Source organism: Botryllus schlosseri, chromosome 5, assembly GCF_051294905.1.
Source record: "Botryllus schlosseri isolate E-star chromosome 5, Bs_hap1, whole genome shotgun sequence".
NCBI classification, from domain to species: Eukaryota; Metazoa; Chordata; class Ascidiacea; order Stolidobranchia; family Styelidae; genus Botryllus; species Botryllus schlosseri.
In genome coordinates, this window is record NC_137240.1 from 10,410,735 (window position 1) to 10,424,098 (window position 13,364).

Sequence of the window (13,364 nt, forward strand, 5' to 3'; positions counted from 1 at the left end):
ATTTCATTTGATAACTTACTCATCCTTCGGAAATGCGCTTTTTGTAGATGCTGCAATGCACAGCAACTGTCCGACAGTAGTAAATATTTCTTGACATACGAACCGTTTTTTAAAATCCACTTCAGTGCCTCGGAGATAGCAGTTAGCTCTGCTGTGAAGCTTGACGAATAGAAGGAACATCGTTTGGTTATCGACACGTGGTTTGGGATATACACTGCACATCCTGTTCCAAAGTCGTTTTTCGAGCCATCCGTATAAATATGGTCGTATCCAATGTATTTTTCTGTTATATATGAAATGGAATCCGAACGTAACTGTTCAAATGAGGTATTGGACCGCTTGAAATGCAGTAGATGAAAATCTACGCAGGGAACAGGAATTTTCCATGGTTGCACAGCTGTGTGTCGGTACGTATCTATTGTGAAATGTTGGAGCAAGTCGATTTTTGATATAAGGTTGAAGGTTCGAAATTTTGGATTTGTCAAACTGTATATTTCATGCCAGGTATCATCTAATAATTCCTTTGCTGGATTGTTGTTGGCGGAATGGGCAAGAAGAAAACAGCGATAATTAAGGCAGAGGTGTAAATGCCGGGTGTGAAGTGGCATCTCGTTACATTCGGCTTCCAAAGCGCAAATCGGAGTGCTTCGCATTGCACCGCAACAGAGCCTTAGAGCTTGATTATGTATTATATTCAGTCTATTCAAATGTTTCTTCGCGGCAAAAAAGTATGCTGGCATCGCGTAATCGATTGTACTCCTAATCATCGCTCTAATTTTTCTGGTGAATATCATTGCAATTGACTAGTCAGTAGAGATCTTGAAACCCCACTCGGAGCACCATTTGTGTATCACGTCTAATGATTTTTGAACTTCCGCTACTGCGTTAGTTATTGACAACTCACTGTCCCATACTGCACAGTCGTCAGCAAAAAGACCATTTTTCACCCGTAATAAGGGCGCCAAATCATTTATCATCACTGCAAAGAGGATGGGGCTTATAGCGCTTCCTTGCGGAAGACCATTTTCAAGTTGAAATGCGGTGGATAGCGAAGAACCAATGCGAACCGAGAACGATCTGTCACGAAGAAAATCTGATATCCATTTCAGCATCCTCCCATGTATGCCGAGGGCAGACAATTTATAGAGCAAACCATTTCGCCATACCATATCGTAGGCCTTTTCGATGTCGAGAAAAACTGCAACTACTGATCTCTGATTGTTCAGTGCCTTATATATGGTGTCATGTAGGCGAAGTATATGGTCTAGGGTACTGCGATCGTGCCGAAAACCAGACTGGGAGTGATGAAGAAGATTGTTCGTCTCAAGAAACCACTGAAGTCTATTTACTATCATCACTTCCATAACCTTGCAAAGATGGCTGGACAATGAGATGGGTCTATACGATCCCGCTTCAGAAGGATCCTTTTGTGGTTTTAGGATAGGAACGACGACAGCATGTTTCCAGGATTTAGGTAATTTTCCATCTCTCCATGAAATGTTATATAGCTTAAGAAGTTCGGTCTGGGCTGACGCCGAAAGATTTTGCAGCATTTGATAATTTATGGAATCATGCCCAGGAGAAGAGATTTTCCGACTCTGTCGTGCCTCCCTAAGTTCCGACATCTGAAACGGCAAATTGATTGGATCTTCCAGATTCACATTGAAAGGTAGACACGATGTAATATGCTGGTCACGTTGACACTTGGAAAGGAGGAAATTTGAAGCGTAGTTATCGGATCTGCTTATGGTAGCGAAGTGCTCGCCTATTATTTCAGCTTTTGACGTGTCTTCGGTGTGATCTATTCCATTTACTCGGATATCAGGAATTTGCCGATGCGCTGTTGTACCAGCGATGCTACGAATAACCCGCCATACGCGATTTAAACGTGATTTATTATTCAGCGAAGAACAGAAAGACTCCCAGCAAAGACGTTTTGCTTCGAGTATAGTTCTTCTGCATGCGGACCTGGCCTTTTTGAAGTTTATAACGTCTATTATATCAAATGTGCGCTTCATTCGTAAATATGCTGCTCTTTTCCTCCGAATCATTCTCTCACATTCGGGACTCCACCAAGGGACAGATTTCTTGTCCATATTCTTTGTCTTCGGTATTGATCGATTCGCTGCTCTCTTTATGCATTTTGTTAGAATAGTATTTGCAGACTCCACCTCTCGTTGATCGGACAAATCGATCATTTCATCCGCAATTCGAGAAAACTTCTTCCAGTTTGCTTTCTTGAGAGACCACGATGGTGGTCGATAAAAAGAAGATATCGCCGAGTTTGTCATATACTTCGTGAATACTACGAAATGATCACTTCCTAGCAGCGACGAAGATATTTCAGTTTGGCATCTCGCGGCTATATCTTGAGTAGCGAGTGTTAAATCTAGCAACGACCAACGATTGACAGCATTGCTCGCGAGATTGATATGTGTTGGAGTTGAAGAGTTCAACATGACTAAGTTTGCGTGATCGAGGACATTAAAAAGTTTAGTCCCTCGTTGGTTCGTTTGGTAACTCCACGACCAATGATGTGCATTGAAGTCGCCAAAGACAATGGATTTTGGTGGTAACGTCTCGAAAATGCTCGCATCACTGTCGCGTAAGCGGCAGTCGGGTGGGATGTACACATTGTACAATGATAGGCCATGAAGCTTCACACAAAGTACTTCGATGTCGGTTGTAGCAACTGCTTCGATGCTGAAGTTATGTGAAGATTTAATAAAGATCGCCAATCCACCGGAATGAAGGGATTTGTCCTTTCTGTGACAGTGATATCCTGGAAATTTCGGAGAGTATTTTTCGATAAGGTGTGTTTCCTGGAGAATTATCGCATCTGGAGCCCGTTCCAGAGTCGTGAGAAGGTGTTTTAGTTCGTGATGCTTCCTATATAATCCTCTACAATTCCACTGTAAAAAGTTTAGTCCTATATTATCCATCGTTTGTGGGATTTGTCATCGGATTGGTGTCATTGATATCATGGAAGGGTTCGAAAATGTTTCTCATCGTGACAACATCGGCCTGTCGACCGAGATATTTCATAGAAACTTTGGATACTATATTGTATACATCGCACTCCGTGTCTGATTTGCAGGCCGCCAATGTAAGCTTCACTATTTCAGCCAGTAGTGCGATAAGATGGATCGGATCAATATACGCTAACGAAGATTGATTATGTGGTTCCAAATCAGGATGATTGTTTGGGTCGTTGCTTTGAATGTCTCTGTTTATGTGATTAGAGGTTGTTTGTAGCGGAATCTTCCTGATGGTGGCTCGGTGACTTGGGTTGTTGATTGTTGATCGTTGCTGATTGATGACACGCGTTGCGCTATCCTGCGCCGCTTCACTGTAAAGACGCGTAGCTTGTGTTTCGGATGTTTCGGAATTTAGTATTGATTTAGCTTCGGAGTGAGTAACCTTGGAACGTTCTTTTATGATCTGTAATTTCGCCTGTTCTTTGTACACCGGGCACCCGCCATAAGCAGCACTGTGCGGTTGTTTACAATTAATGCAACATAAATCTTTGGTACACTTATCAACCTCGTGATCAAGACCCCCACATTTTGAACAGCATTGTTTCCCACGACAGTTCTCTTTTGTGTGACCATATCTATTGCATCCAAAACATCTGACCGGTGGCGGGTTATAAGGTTTGGTACGGAACCGTAGGTATGAAAAATGCACGTATTCAGGGAATGTCTCAGATGTGAAACATAACAAAATCGAGAGGCTGCTCTCATATTTTCCATCTACTTTGCGCTTTAGCCGTTTAACGAAATTGACGCCAGTTTCAAAGAACTCTTTCAAGATCTCTTCCTCTGTGATATCCAGCGGAACACCGGATATCACTGCTCGTGCTCCGTAAGGTTTGACACCAAATAATGAGGTTTTGACTTCGATCAGGTTGGAGTCCTTTCCTATTTGATCCATAGTGAGAAGTTTATCAGCCTGTTCTTTGGTTTTACAAGTTACAACTAGATCTCCAGAAGGCAATCTACGTATTTTTTCAAAATTGCCAATGTTTATCTTAAGTGCCTCACATACCTTTGTTGGATGTTGGTGTCCCATGCGTGTTCCATCAGACCCCGATAGCAGCACGTCAAGTTGTTGACTTGTTGCCTTTTGGCTATTAGATTCCCGTTCCTTCTCAACTGCATTATCCATCAGAGCAAATTTCTTGGCAGGTATTTTGCTTCTTACTTCGCACCACTCCCCATCCCCGCATTCTTCCTCAGAAGAATTGAAGGTAGTTGAAGACTTCCTCTTTGCGGAGGAACTTGTCTCCATGTCCATATCTGGCTACGCCAAAGCGTAAATTGCTAGTTGGACACTTGTCTTGATTACCCAATCTGCTAAGCTTAAATGAACTGAAACGACGATGCGTCCGCACGCTACGACGTCTCTGAGCGAAAAATGGTATGTTTGAGGTATGTCATGTGACCAGCTGGTTGATAATAATGATGGCAGATCTTCCTCATATCAATAACTCCTCTGAAACACTTCATATCATCCTCGAGATTTGGTGGTGAAAAAATACCCGATGAAAGAAAGCCCTCGCAAGGAACGGGAAGAGCTAGAACTAGCCTCGGCATAAAGATCAACATTGAAAATGAGCTGTGACATTGGGCAGTAGGCCGAGGTGGATGTCAGTTTAAGTGACCGCAAATGCGCGTCGTTCTGCATCCTCCGGTATGTTCAGTACATCGCATTGTACATTGGGTGTGTCTTAATCGAATGAAAATATAATCACCTGATTATTGATTATTGTCTTTCCATACAAATGTCTTCACTTAGCCTAGTAACACGGCAAGGCGCTTGCTTGCACTACTGCATAGAGTTTTTTTGCTGATAGTGAAAGATTACATAGAATATAGATAATTACCACGCTCTATAAAGTTGGTATGTTACACTTTGGTTCTCTGGATTTTCGAGCAAATAAAAATCATGTCTGAAATGCCATATGTCATTAATTGGCGTGTAGACCATTTCCGATGGCACTCTGCAGCGTTTGTCCGCGCCGCGGACTGATGCTATAATGCTTATGGAACTGCAAATTTGGAATCAGTAAAAGTTACAATCAATCGGTTCTATAGCAATATTTATCAGTTCAAGACACCATGAGATTGCGATCCAATGAAAAGATAAGGGGTAAGCAAACATTGCACAGTGAGTTCAACATGGCGTGGGGTTGTTCGTCGTTGTCTCAAACACCAAAACATGTGTGTGTGTAAAACGGTACTCGGACTGAAATGCACTTGATGTAGATTTATGGTAGGCCACTTCGGCAGGTCGTATTATTGTAACATAAAAATAGTCATCATTTCAATTTAGTATCAATGATAAACTTCCTATGGAAGTATACGGTACCACCGCAATGAATCATAAAGAATTTAGGATTTAGTAAAGCACATTTATCTTTGAAGTGCAGTGGTGTATGCGCATTGCGCAGCAGCTACGAAGGTTACAAGCGTGTTCGGTTCAACTCAGTGCGAATCAGCCTTTTCGGACATGAACTTCATCAAAAACAAGCACAGATCACGCCTCACTAATGCACATCTGGAACACTCACTCATATAGTTGCAGTGTCAAGTTACATACCAGAGTTCAGCGCACTAGTTGATAGCATGCAATGCCAGGCATCACTTTGACTGATATAGAAACAGATAACATGATGTCCGGTCTAAAGTGTGACATGATTTATTTTAAAATTTGAGTTGAAAATATGCCAACATGGTTCGAAGTAATGCAGGATTTCTTAAAAATATCTTAGTGGCTAGCTAGTTGAAATGAGATGTTTTGATTTAAAAGATTCTCTTACCGCAATGGGATTCCTGCCCAGTGCTATGAATATCAAAGCGGAAATTCAGTCTGGCACGGGTAAACAGCGGGAGTAAATGCTAGCCCGCCGCTTCAATCCGTAGCCAAGAAGTAGCTATTCGTTGCAAAAAGGTTGGTGACCCCTGGACTAGGCCTTTCGTAGTATTACTCGAACTCAGACTGACTTGGTGACAAAATGAAGATGATTCGATTTGATTCCGAGTAGGGTTGCATTTAAAACAAAAATCAATTTAATACAAACATGTTTAAAACAAGGCGCTAATTTCAAACATGTTTTTTCAAGTCATGACGTCACGAATATTCAATTGTGACGTCATAGTGGACTGACATCAACAATTGAAAATATAGCTCCTTTGACCAAATATCTGTAATAAACATGCTGAACCGACTATTTTGAGGGTTCCAACCAGGGCTGTGGAGTCGGTAAATTTTACCACCGACTCCGGCTCCGACTCCGACTCCACACATTTTCAATATACCGACTCCGACTCCGACTCCGACTCCTGAGTCTTTAAATGTACCGACTCCGACTCCGACTCCGACTCCGACTCCTGGGTCTTTAAACGTACCGACTCCGACTCCGACTCCCGACTCCGACTCCAGCATTATTACCAATTTACTTCGAAAATTATATGCCACATTGTCGGTTGAAAGACTATCATACAGCCATTAAACATATGCAAACATATGATTAACTGTGGCATGCTAAATTGTTTCATTGTGGCACAGCTCGAATTATCCACTATGCAATTAACATGAAATACAGATTTGCTAAATATCCTTCCTTATTCAAGTTTTTATAACATGGACTCTCTAATATCCTGAAATGTATGAATCATTCAAATACGGCAGATATCCAATCCTGTATAATAAAAATGTAGATAAAAAATCCAAGTGTAGCTCTTGTGTATGACTCGGCAACTAATAAAGAAATTGAACTTACTCATTGCACACTATCCTGATTACAAGCACAAACACTCTTACTACTAATAATAGACATTGGTCATAAATGGAATTTAGTTAAGTAGTCAAAGACCATAGCCTATGTCTAGTCTACATGTACTTAATCAAAGTATTCAAGGATTGGGACTAGCAGTCTTTCTTAATCATTTGTTCGACCCAAACAGCTAAGCTACACTACAAATATTTTTAATTTTGTCAAGTGGGAAGCATCGTTTGGTCATATTTACACCATTTTCACAATTTTACAAAACCAGCCGATGCATTTTCTCTGTCACAGTATCATGATATAATTCCAAAAATTGCATCAATTTTGAATGCATCGCGAAAAAGCATCTTGCGATTTTCTTCCTCTCTGCAACTGAGTTGTAATTTGCAAGTAATGTCTAATTTTATCTATATCAGGGGTGGGCAACTTTTTCGGCGAAAGGGACACCTGAGATTTACGAACCATTGCGCGGGCAACTGGAATGTTGATAACCTTTTCTTAGTCATCGATAGGAGCGAACTGAATTAGGTAACATTGCAAACAAGACTTATATTAATACGCTCTAAAATTGATAACAATATGTCATGCAACCGTGCAGCGCGCAATCAGGCCCTGGTTGCGCGAAGCGCGAAATTTTTTTGCAAGATAACGACTGAATTAGGCTATAGCTATATCAATAAATATGTCGGTAACATACATTGGGGGTCGCATCTGTACTGTATACCACTTGGGCTCATTTGGCTAGGACAGGATTATTCGACGTTTAGACATAGCAAAATCGACGGTATCAGTGAACATGCCTCTATCATTTTGTGCAAATGTTTTGTCGACGATCTCGCTGCAAGTGCACAAGCGAAGCCGTATCTCCTAATTGCGAATATAGTTAGACTCAATTCTGTGAATAATATGTATTTATAATTTTCAGAAGGGGGCTCAAATACTGAATGCAAGAAATCTAGTGACAATGAATCATGCGAAGTAGCCTACCGAGAAAAATTTCAAGTCAAATAAATCTGCTATGAAATATTCTACTTCATGGTCATATAAGAAGATCTGGGATAAATGCGGCTGACCCCTGGATACGTCAATGCGTCAGAACTGTTGTTTTAGTCATCATCAAATTTCGCAGTCATATGCTAATCAAATTTTGGTTGGCCTTGCAATTGTACCTGATGTCATAAATAATTTCGAGAAATACCTCGCAGGCCACACCTAACCTTCTCGTGTGCCAAATTTGGCCTACGTGCCACGGGCTGGCCGCACCTGATCTGTATGGCTAATAATAATAGTGATTGGTGGTACATAAAAATTCTATTGAAAATTCTTTGAAAGCAAATGTTTTCATGATAGAGAAGTTGGAGTCGGAGTCGAAGTCATAGTCATTCTCACAAACTCCGACTCCGACTCCAGTCAGTATTTTCCCACCGACTCCGACTCCGACTCCAGCTATTATAGTTTTCACGACTCCGACTCCGACTCCGACTCCATCAAGCGAAAATTACCCCGACTCCGACTCCGACTCCACCGACTCCGACACCGACTCCACAGCCCTGGTTCCAACCACCCAATATCGATATATACTTCAGCTATATCGGGTGGTAATTGTCCGTAGGCTCATACAACATGTTTTTTGGAAAGCATTTACGCAATTATGGCAAAATTTTACAACTGAAAAAAAAACAATTTTGTTTTTTTAAAAGGCCTTTGTTTAAAACATGTTTTAAACAAAGTGTTTTAAAACACCGTTTGTTATAAATGCAACCTTAACTCCGAGTGACTTGGTTACAGACAATTGGCCCAACAAACTGTTGGCGTGTCATAGGGAATATAGTAATAGTCAGGACCGTAACTGCCGCACCCCAAACCCCCCAATTGGGGGGAGGGGGGGGGCGAGCTCGAAGGGGGCCCAAATTTATTTCATGAATTAGCATAACTTATAAAGTATTTTTTGTAAAGTTATGTAATTTTTTCAAGAAATTTTCGCGCTTGGCGCGATTTCAAGTTACCAAATATTTCGATTATGGGGTACTCTTTCCCCGAGAAAAATCACGCAAGATTTATAGAAATGGGCATATCAGCGTAGGCCATTACCCCGCCACGACGCACCAAGAGACATGATATTCTTTTTCGCCTGCACCATCGAGATGCTTTGACGACGGAGTTGCGATACGGCCGTGAGGTCATCTATAGTCTACGCCCCCGTTTTTTTCTTCTCCCCGACCGGGTCAGACCAAAGACTCGAAAACTGGTATCAGCGGCTGCGGATACCAATTTTCGGGTCTTTGGTATGACCCGGCCGGGGATCGAACCCACGAACCTACCGATCGAGAAGCCGGACGCATAACCATTACACTATATCTCGCTCGCTCTCGCTCTCTCACCAAGACATATAAAGTTTTAGGCGATGTAGCATGCGATTCCAAGATTGTGCCAGAATGATCGGCAGCGAGAAAACCGTGACCGAAAAGGACTGCCCTCATGCTGACCGAAAACTTCGTTATATAGACAAAATACACATAGGCGCCTAAATGACTGGCGCCGAATGTTCCTGTCTTGGCAATCTGAACCTCACAAGACAAATACCCTCACGCAGGAAATATTGAATGCCAGTGACGAAATACCAATTTGAAATCGTGTGATCTCTTAGTTTAGTATGTTTGGGCGATTCTATATTTTTGATATACCAGACAGGAAGTAATGAAATACCATCATGTAACGAAGTAATACCAAGGAATCGGGTGGGGGGGGGTCCGCCCACCCGAAGATGTTTACTTATTATTTACGTGCCCTGCAGTTTCCAAGACACCTCACTCAGCTCTACCGGTAAATCTGATTACGTGAGCAGAGAGCACAAGAAATTGATAACAATATATATGCAATTTCCGATCTTATTGACCGATTTTATCATGAATTATTGAAAATTTCCGCGCTTCTCGCTGGCTCACTAAACCATACATCTCATTTCGTGGCAAAAGCGCACAAGGTGATAGGGGGTAGGTTTATCACGCTATATGGGAGCCCAAGACCCCAGATTTTTTTGCGGGGCCTGACGAAGTGCTGTTTCCTTCGTTTAAATTTCTCGTTTTTATGTCTGTTATTGTGGCTATTTTACTGTAACCACCAAACTTGACGCCAAGAAAAAAGTGTCCTCGTTTTGGGCTATGAAAATATGGCATATACGCCTACAATATAACACCATAACGTGGAAATGCGGCATTAAAATGTATTTGAAATGCCAGTACGAGGTAATGATGAGTTCGAATAGAATAAATATATTATGTTATAATCGGAAATTCTCGTATTGACAAAATCATGACATGTCAAAGCTACCATAGGCAGCTTCTCATATACGTCGGCAATATTCATTAGATTAAATTTCTTGATTAACAACAGATTATCTTGAAATGATGGTGCTGACTCAAATGTCAGCCATAAATCATAGTTCCCACCGTCAATTGTGAGATCAAAAGTCTCCAGTATTTGTGAGAGGTCGACGCACGATGTGTATATACTGTACATATGTTTGAAACGAACGAGCTAATCACTGAATGAGTAAGGAACATTGGTCTTTATCCGCAGGGTTAAGAATTGATGTCAACATCAGCGTGCTTCTTCTGTCAATTTTTCAAGGCAATCAGCACACAATGACTGACCATTTTGATGTTTATGCTACTTGAAGCCAAATGTTCTTTAGACCAGAGTATTTTCACGGCGTGCATTAATTCCGTGACTGGATTTTCTGCGGGATTGCTACAAAGTCGTTGCATAGCTGGGATCGAAAGGTACTGACTGCCCCATTCGCCAAGAGTGGTCTCGAGAACACTCGTTGTTTCAATTCTCTCTTTATCCTTGTAATCAATTTCTTGGAACTGGGCCCAGTGGAGGTCACATACAATGTTGGCAGAAGGATGTGATATTTCCCTCGCCCTCTCACATAACTTTTTGTTCATTGCCGAGACTTCATCGTAAATGGCGGGTAGATCGTCGTTGTCTCTAGAAATAATCTTGAACGTTTTTTCAGCATAAAACAATGCGATACCGTCTTGTTTCAAGACGCGTCTGCATTCCGGTATGAAAGTCTTCACGTCAAAGTAGTGCAAACCGAATATGCTCGTAATTACATCGACAGTATGATCAGCAACCGGCAATTTCTCCGCGGGTGAGCAATGAAACTCGACTTGTTCGGAGATGTTGCAGCGAACTGCAAGTGCTATCTGTTCAGCGCTAGAGTCTACTCCTATCGCACGCTGAAAGTGCTTTGCCAGCAACTTTGTCGTTTTGCCGTTTCCACACGCAACGTCGAGTAAGCATCCAAGATTTTTGCCATCCAATTTTCCATACTTTTTCAGGTACTCAAACATCAACTGTACGATAACTTCTCCGACAGCTGCTGGTCTTGTACTGTTGAATCGTTCTACAGCGCTTCTAGAACTGTATTCATCTTGGTTATGCTGTGTTCTGGTATGCTGGTGTATAGTAGTAGACATATTACTTAATGTAGCTTCAATACCTTATATTGATTGTCGTGCAAGCTTTATAATGCTGAGTGGCGTTACGATTCAATGTGCTCGTGCTAACTGCTCATATACGTCCGGTAGAGCGTCGTTTTATTTTTTCATTTAAGTCTCATGCGTAGCGCAGACTAATTAAAAATTTCTGGAATCAATATTTTATTCGTTGAACTCCTATTATTTGAAGGAGTTCACGCTGATCAATAGCCTCAATCACGATTCCAATTATATCATAAAAGTACGATCCTGCTCCGATCCGACTGCGGCCATATCAGAAAATATGAATCCGGCTCCGACCAAGAATGAAAAAAATCCGGCTGGATATCCAGTCCTTACCTCCTTTATCATTTACTCCTATTAGGTTGTATTAAGGTTAGCATCGTATTGTGAGCCTTGAGCCCTTGTGATGTGCTGATCTTTACATATTGAACCAGATAGTCCAATCACTTCTCACATACCCAGGACGAGTATGACCGCAAGGCCTTCATAGTTCGACCGGGATTCATGCCGTTTACCGACCTGTCATCCCAGCACAAGTGTGGTGGTGAAGAGACCAGCGGCCGCAGACGCCCCCTTCTAAGCCTGCTTGTGCCAACTCTCTGGAACCAACCTCCTAAACAGAGAGTAAACTGAAGAGAAAAAAGTAACCCGCAGTAACTATGGGTTCTAGTGTCCAATGACACTAGTAACCCTATTACCATCGGGGAGTGCCTACAGCTGGGTGAAATATCTCAGCTGCAGTCACAACTATCGCCACGGGGGAGGTGGGCTATGGCCCCTCCGGACCCTTGAAAAAATATGTAGCGTTTATTTTAGACAACCTGATAATTTTATCATTAAGCGACTGAAATTTGGAAAAAAAAGGTATTTTTGAACAACCTCACTGCTCAGTGCTCACAGTTGAGGTTGCATTTAAAACAAGAGACATGTTTTAAAGCAGTGGTCTCAAACACGCTGCCCGCGAGAGTATTTCGTGCGGCCCGCGTCGATATTTTGGATTTTGAATTATGTGACCATATTTAAGTGCCACTATCTTTTATTATTTATATAAAAAGTTGTTATTCACTCTAAAATTGCTTCAGAAGCCAAAATACTGCTCATTAAACTTCACGAAAACGTCACTTTCGAAATCTTGAAACCATGCGATGGATCATGCGAAGATCAGATAGCCTACGTAACATTGCCTATTTATGATGATAAAACATGATCAGCAGGTGCATGAATCCTGACTGAAAATTGTGACTTGGACTTGGACTAGACCTTTCGTAGTATTACTCGAACTCAGACTGACTTGGTGACCAAATGAAGATGATTCGACTTGACTCCGAGTAACTTGGTTACAGACAATGGACCCAACAAACTATTCCTGTGTCATAGGGAATATAGTAATAGCACAGGAAGTCGTAGCTTGGTATTTCGCTATGGAAGCAAGTTGTTATGGCAACCACAGGCATTTTATAGCCCGCTTAATATATAGTTATACAAATCTTGGGCTCCTTTATCCATGTTAATAACGCCACTTAATGGTGGCGAGCAACGCAGTGAAAAGCTCCACCGCTGTAACACGAATGCGTCGCTAGGCGATTGGTCATTTCTATTACCATGACACACTCATTATGTTGTTATTCATCTTTTGTTCTATATTTGAAGGAAAATCTGACGCTGTTTTGATTTGCGACTTGGGCAATGACATGATCAAGCCTATTTATCAGGAGTATACTTAAAAAACTGGATTAGACTACGCTACTCAACTGCTGTGATATCAGATCAATCATTGTTAAATTCCAGCTATAGTTGTAGCACGTCAAATGTCCGCTAGCTGCATAAACATAACGCGACACCTTTTATGATGAGATGATGCATTTATCCTCTCACATGGCGTCTATACCTCATAGTTTCGACTAAGTATGCTCACTCTCTCACGCGCAAGTACAACAATTTTTTTCAAATACTTGTAAATGTGATTTTTTTTTCGTGCCAGGCGTAAATTGCTATAGTGTTAAATCACATTTTCACGATGCGCGGGGAATGTCAGTCTGCTGGGTAGTCTCACTTTCCGTCGG

General features: G+C 41.6%; 1 protein-coding gene and 1 long non-coding RNA gene across 2 annotated transcripts in view; one reads left to right on the forward strand and one right to left on the reverse strand.

The window, feature by feature from the left end:
• LOC145438973 (uncharacterized) overlaps positions 1-8,281 on the forward strand; it is a 184,586-nt gene extending 176,305 nt beyond the window's left edge. The window contains exon 2 of the long non-coding RNA XR_013915062.1: positions 7,243-8,281. This is a non-coding gene — a long non-coding RNA (uncharacterized LOC145438973). The remainder of the gene's footprint in view (positions 1-7,242) is intronic.
• A 1,133-nt stretch (positions 8,282-9,414) lies between these two features.
• On the reverse strand, positions 9,415-11,364 carry LOC145438974 (uncharacterized). The gene has a single exon (XM_080316379.1). The coding sequence runs from the start codon at positions 11,275-11,277 to the stop codon at positions 10,408-10,410; it is 870 nt and encodes a 289-aa protein (XP_080172505.1). The 5' UTR covers positions 11,278-11,364; the 3' UTR covers positions 9,415-10,407.
• Between the last annotated feature and the right edge of the window lie 2,000 nt (positions 11,365-13,364).